Source organism: Mytilus californianus, unplaced genomic scaffold, assembly GCF_021869535.1.
Source record: "Mytilus californianus isolate M0D057914Y unplaced genomic scaffold, xbMytCali1.0.p SCAF_9, whole genome shotgun sequence".
Taxonomy (NCBI): domain Eukaryota; kingdom Metazoa; phylum Mollusca; class Bivalvia; order Mytilida; family Mytilidae; genus Mytilus; species Mytilus californianus.
Window position 1 is genome coordinate 17,070,360 of NW_026262745.1, and position 6,690 is coordinate 17,077,049.

At 28.0% G+C, this 6,690-nt stretch overlaps 2 protein-coding genes across 19 annotated transcripts in view; one reads left to right on the forward strand and one right to left on the reverse strand.

The window, feature by feature from the left end:
* Positions 1 to 3,767, forward strand: part of LOC127714188 (uncharacterized) — a 30,344-nt gene extending 26,577 nt beyond the window's left edge. Inside the window, exons 20-21 of the mRNA XM_052220200.1 lie at positions 2,541 to 2,649; positions 3,522 to 3,767. Of these exons, the coding sequence (XP_052076160.1) occupies positions 2,541 to 2,649; positions 3,522 to 3,604 (192 nt within the window). The 3' untranslated portion in view covers positions 3,605 to 3,767. The remainder of the gene's footprint in view (positions 1 to 2,540; positions 2,650 to 3,521) is intronic.
* A 258-nt stretch (positions 3,768 to 4,025) lies between these two features.
* LOC127714189 (NADH-quinone oxidoreductase subunit N-like) lies at positions 4,026 to 6,116 on the reverse strand. Of its 18 annotated transcripts, XR_007987615.1 has the most exons (5): positions 5,064 to 6,116; positions 4,920 to 4,991; positions 4,848 to 4,883; positions 4,560 to 4,667; positions 4,373 to 4,487 (listed from the first exon to the last, which is right to left on the reverse strand). XR_007987615.1 is itself a non-coding variant. In XM_052220203.1 (4 exons), the coding sequence occupies exons 1-4, from the start codon at positions 5,238 to 5,240 to the stop codon at positions 4,026 to 4,028; spliced, it is 927 nt and encodes a 308-aa protein (XP_052076163.1). In that variant the 5' UTR covers positions 5,241 to 6,116. The 18 variants fall into 18 exon arrangements, 5 of the variants coding, with proteins under 5 accessions (XP_052076163.1, XP_052076165.1, XP_052076164.1 ...); XM_052220203.1 differs by having other exon boundaries at positions 4,026 to 4,487; positions 4,920 to 6,116; XM_052220205.1 differs by having other exon boundaries at positions 4,026 to 4,379; positions 4,416 to 4,487; positions 4,848 to 6,116.
* Between the last annotated feature and the right edge of the window lie 574 nt (positions 6,117 to 6,690).

Genomic DNA, 6,690 nt, shown 5'->3' on the forward strand with positions numbered 1-6,690 from the left:
GAAGTTCCTTTACTGTGTCTTGTAGATATTATATATGTAAGTATAAATACAAGTGTATACTATAGAAGTTCCTTTACTGGTTCTTGTAGATATTATATATGTAAGTATAAATACAAGTATGTACTATAGAAGTTCCTTTGCTGGTTCTTGTAGATATTATATATGTAAGTATAAATACAAGTGTATACTATAGAAGTTCTATTGCTGGTTCTTGTAGATATTATATATGTAAGTATAAATACACGTGTGTACTATAGAAGTTCCTTTACTGGGTCTTGTAGATATTATATATGTAAGTATAAATACAAGTGTGTACTATAGAAGTTCCTTTACTGGTTCTTGTAGATATTATATATGTAAGTATAAATACCAGTGTGTACTGTAGAAGTTCCTTTACTAGGTCTTGTAGATAATATATATGTAAGTATAAATACAAGTGTGTACTATAGAAGTTCATTTACTGGTTCTTGTAGATATTATATATGTAAGTATAAATACCAGTGTGTACTGTAGAAGTTCCTTTACTAGGTCTTGTAGATAATATATATGTAAGTATAAATACAAGTGTGTACTATAGAAGTTCCTTTACTGGTTCTTGCAGATATTATATATGTAAGTATAAATACAAGTATGTACTATAGAAGTTCCTTTACTGGGTCTTGTAGATATTATATATGTAAGTATAAAACAAGTGTATACTATAGAAGTTCCTTTACTGGTTCTTGTAGATATTATATATGTTAGTATAAATACAAGTGTGTACTATAGAAGTTCATTTACTGGTTCTTGTAGATATTATATATGTAAGTATAAATACAAGTGTGTACTATAGAAGTTCCTTTACTGGTTCTTGCAGATATTATATATGTAAGTATAGATACAAGTGTGTACTATAGAAGTTCCTTTACTGGTTCTTGCAGATATTATATATGTAAGTATAAATACAAGTATGTACTATAGAAGTTCCTTTACTGGGTCTTGTAGATATTATATATGTAAGTATAAATACAAGTGTATACTATAGAAGTTCCTTTACTGGTTCTTGTAGATATTATATATGTAAGTATAAATACAAGTATGTACTATAGAAGTTCCTTTGCTGGTTCTTGTAGATATTATATATGTAAGTATAAATACAAGTGTATACTATAGAAGTTCTATTGCTGGTTCTTGTAGATATTATATATGTAAGTATAAATACACGTGTGTACTATAGAAGTTCCTTTACTGGGTCTTGTAGATATTATATATGTAAGTATAAATACAAGTGTGTACTATAGAAGTTCCTTTACTGGTTCTTGTAGATATTATATATGTAAGTATAAATACCAGTGTGTACTGTAGAAGTTCCTTTACTAGGTCTTGTAGATAATATATATGTAAGTATAAATACAAGTGTGTACTATAGAAGTTCATTTACTGGTTCTTGTAGATATTATATATGTAAGTATAAATACCAGTGTGTACTGTAGAAGTTCCTTTACTAGGTCTTGTAGATAATATATATGTAAGTATAAATACAAGTGTATACTATAGAAGTTCTATTGCTGGTTCTTGTAGATATTATATATGTAAGTATAAATACATGTGTGTACTATAGAAGTTCTATTGCTGGTTCTTGTAGATATTATATATGCAAGTTTAAATACAAGTGTGTACTATAGAAGTTCATTTACTGGTTCTTGTAGATATTATATATGTAAGTATAAATACAAGTATGTACTATAGAAGTTCTATCGCTGGTTCTTGTAGATATTATATATGTAAGTATGTAATTTTTGTATTGAGGACATTATCACAGACAAAAAACAAGTGTGTAGTATAGAAGTACTTAGGAGATAATTTTTTTGTTCAGGTAAATGAATCAATTAATGATGGATTTCTCTCAAAAGAAATCTAAAGGTCCCAGTGAATATACTCCACTGAGAACAATACCTATTGTATTCTTTCAATTGGACAGTTCATTGTCGAAAAATTTTAATCGACACAGGTTAAGTAAGTCAAACTGGGGAAATGTTTTATTTCCTTCGCAATAATAAATTTTTCATATTGGAAGACCATGGAAGTTAAATATATCTGTAATTATTACAGAAAAGAAAATCAACTTATCTGAATTAAGATTATCTGCTATTGAGGGAAGTACACTTTTCTTTTAATATTTAGTACAACAGAGGGTTTGATGCAACATTTGTATCTATTCATGCAGATTAAACTCTTATTGATATTAAAAAAAAATGAATATAGGGGAAAAAAACAAATATATTAAACAGAAAGGAATCAACATTTTTTTTCATTCCATAGAAATTTACCATCATACTATCCTGATAAAAATTTGCCTTCATGACTATATCAAAAAATATTTTTTTTCTTTAGTATATACTTATATAAATTTTGTCCACTATGGTAATATAAACTGAAGAAAGATTTTTAGTTTGAAAATCGTTTTATGTCTAAATGTTTTAAAGAGATTTTGTGAGAACAAAAATGTCAGATGTGTCACAAGGATCTAGTAAGTGAAACATGTTGTAATTATTTTTTAGCCATTTGAATTGTACATGGTATTTAACCAAGTCCACTTATGGGCAGTATTTTTTGCTGTTATTGTGATCAACTATACATTTCAAGATGGTAAAAGTGATTACTTTCAAGGTATGTGTTTATATATGTTATAACATAGTATGCAGAAGCCTATCATGACTTCTCCATGGAATAATTTCTGTATCACTTTGATTGAATTTTACTCATCCAGGTCAGCAACAGTATAACAACACCATGACATAAAAGTGTAGGAAAATAAGAAATGTCTCATTTTATTTTTAGCTTTATATTTTTTCAAGAATCAATAGGTTGAGAAAAAATGTATTTTTGTGGATACTTGCATTGATTGCATAATTCTGCATACAAGCCTATTGGAAACTTGTATATTTAAATTCATGGTCCATCTATACTACAAAATCTACAAACAATACCAATCATCAATACCCTATCCTTCAAAAACGATGTACAAGGCAGGGAGGTTGGAGACCCAATTTTAAACTTACCATATTTCCAAAAAATAAATTGTTCTGTTATTCATTCCACAGATTGTTATGGTTGAAAAATTATCTGCACATTCAGCTAGTATAATGAAAATAACGATTTATTAATTTTTTGCGTCCACATTGCTTTCCTCGATTTACCTTCATCAGGAATGCTCAAATCCAAACATTTAAAAGCCAGAGATATATAATTATGTTGAAAATTTTGGGAGCAATATAACGAAAATGGACCTAAAAAGAATAGCCAAATTCATCTAACACCAATTTTGTCTTAGGGAGTTGGTATTCAGTTTCTTAATAGCTTCTTAATTTGTCAACGGTGAATTTTAGAATAATAAGTTATTAATCATGTCAGTACTGAGACACTGACTACTGACCTGATGATACTCTCTCAAACTAACAGTCCACCAGCAGTGGTTACCATTGACCCAGTGCTAGTAAATGATAAATAAGTTTATAAATAATGCTTTTTGTGTTTTTCAGGCACTATGCTGCTCTTCATTTACCTGATATTATTGTGTATGTACTTTTTCATGCCAAGTCCTGGTACTTGTATTCAAAGATAGTGTCAAAGACCTCATTATTCCAATATCAACGAAGAGTAACCGACTGTGCGAGGGCTGTATAGCCAGTCAAGGTCGTGAAACACACCCATCAGATCAACGAAGAGAATTCCTACTCCATCATATTGTTTCTTGTGTTGTTCTGGTATTGGCACATGTATGTGCTTAGATTTCTGGGAAGAATCATTATGATGCTTTCATGAACATGAATTAGTCATGAATATTCTAACATAGTTGAAGAATATTCATGAATATTTAAGGTAAATATTCATGAATATTGGCAAATATCCATTAATGTTAAATTGCACCTTGAGTATCCATGAATTATGTATGAACTGAATATCCTAGAATAAACATGATTATGTATCTAATAGAATATTCTGGAATATTTTATATGAATATGAAAATAAACTGTCCATGAATATTAAATGGTGGAATATCTTAGGATAACCACTAATACAAAAATAAAGGAATATTTTAGGATAACCACTAATACAAAAATAAAGGAATATTTTAGGATAACCACGAATACAAAAATAAAGGAATATCCTAGGATAACCACGAATACAAAAATAAAGGAATATTTTAGGATATTAACCATGAATACAAAAATAAAGGAATATTTTAGGATAACCACGAATACAAAAATAAAGGAATATTTTAGGATAACCATGAATACAAAAATAAAGGAATATCCTAGGATAACCACGAATACAAAAATAAAGGAATATCCTAGGATAACCTCGAATACAAAAATAAAGGAATATTTTAGGATAACCTCAAATACAAAAATAAAGGAATATTTTAGGATAACCACGAATACAAAAATAAAGGAATATTTTAGGATAACCATGAATACAAAAATAAAGGAATATTTTAGGATAACCTCGAATACAAAAATAAAGGAATAATTTAGGATAACAACGAACATAAAAATAAAGGAAAATTTTAGGATAACCACGAATACAAAAATAAAGGAATATTTTAGGATAACCACGAATACAAAAATGATAGAATATTTTAGGATAATCACGAATACAAAAATGATGGAATATTTTAGGATAACCTCGAATACAAAAATAAAGGAATATTTTAGGATAACCACGAATACAAAAATAAAGGAATATTTTAGGATAACCATGAATACAAAAATAAAGGAATATCCTAGGATAACCACGAATACAAAAATAAAGGAATATTTTAGGATAACCATGAATACAAAAATAAAGGAATATCCTAGGATAACCACGAATACAAAAATAAAGGAATATTTTAGGATAACCTCAAATACAAAAATAAAGGAATATTTTAGGATAACCACGAATACAAAAATAAAGGAATATTTTAGGATAACCATGAATACAAAAATAAAGGAATATTTTAGGATAACCTCGAATACAAAAATAAAGGAATAATTTAGGATAACAACGAATATAAAAATAAAGGAAAATTTTAGGATAACCACGAATACAAAAATAAAGGAATATTTTAGGATAACCACGAATACAAAAATAAAGGAATATTTTAGGATAACCACGAATACAAAAATGGCGGAATATTCTAGGATAACCACGAATACAAAAATGATGGAATATTTTAGGATAACCACGAATACAAAAATGATGGAATATTCTAGCATAATAGTGGATTATTCTAGGATTATCATGGCTAAATTTTAATTGTTTTTGCTTCAAACAACATTGGCCACCATAATTTTCAGTTGTTCATGATAATGTTGATATTAAACCAAGATTTTAGCATGTTTCAAAATAGGATATCAAATTGATGTGCCATTACCATTCAAATGTTTCTTTCTGATTCTATGTCTGAGTGATTGTTACTAGTAGATGAATCTCTTACTCTCTGGGGAGTAACTTTTACTGCACTTTCTGGTCTATGTTGGCTGATCCTCTGTTTCTTCTTTAACAATTGATGGCAGATCTTCGTTGTAATTATTATTAATATGTCAATGTTATGAAATGGATAAAATACAAGATTAATTATTGCAGTTTCAGGAAATGTTACAAGAAAAAATGTGAGTTTTTTTATTTTTGTGAACATATCCTGTCCCCATTATTTGCAGTAATAAAAACAGGGCAAAATTTATGAATTTAGTCATGACAGTAATTATATTTATAAAGTTTTCACCGATTTTTTTTTATTGTTTGACTTTATACATTTCTATGATGATGTTTTCAATGGATTTAACTTGTTGACATTTGAAATGTTTTCCATACAGACAAAATTTGTTTTGAGAATTTAATTTTATAATTTTCCAAATGTTTAATAATGAATATAAGAGGCATTATAAATCTGTATAATATATATATGATAATTATATACTGCATAATATGTTGTATGAGTTGTGGCCCTTTATAATGGTGGTGATCCTAATTTTTCTTCTTTTTTTATAACTAACTTGTGGAATTTAAATTTGAAACCATTTATTATCAACCAATTATTAACCTATGATTGAATTTATTCAACAGTAACTTTTAAGATTACATTTTATTTTTAAATACTTCAATATGCTGTAAACCTTGACCAACAAGGTCAGGACTATGACCTACCATACATATTTTATGAGTTTTTACCTGATTTTGGCTGAATTTTTGAAATAACCATGGAGTCTAGTACATTTGTAATTCCCTTTTTCTATTATCTTCATGTAAGGCAATTATATAATAAAATTGTGTTAGAGATACATTTGTACTGTAACAAACTGTAATAATATCAGTAATAGTTCTTATCCTTGTTATGTTTTATAATAATCAGTGATATTGTTTATCTCGTTATCATTTCTATACTTAAGATATTTTTTTTTATTAAAATGTTATGTTTATATGTTTGTTTGTTTGGGTTACATTCAGCTTCCTGTACATCAAATTTCATGGGAATGAATGGAGATATGGGCTGTACATCAATGAGACAACAGTCCAACAACACAAAACCAGACATCTACCGGTCAACATACAGTCGGAAACACCAGTCAGGTTTCTATACAACATGACAAGCTCTAAATTGCTCCCAAATGGAAAAAGTTGTGAATGAATTTATTGCCCTGAATATGCATGAAATATTTGCCACTG

Coding starts and splice junctions, on each gene's coding strand:
- LOC127714189 (XM_052220201.1), bottom strand. CDS start 5,240: ATGCTAGAATATTCCATCATTTTTGTATTCGTGGTTATCCTAAAATAT. Junction 4,668..4,847: donor CCTTTATTTTTGTATTCGTG/GTTATCCTAGGA, acceptor TTTGTATTCGAG/GTTATCCTAAAATATTCCAT. Junction 4,488..4,559: donor CCTTTATTTTTGTATTCGTG/GTTATCCTAAAA, acceptor TTTGTATTCGAG/GTTATCCTAAAATATTCCTT.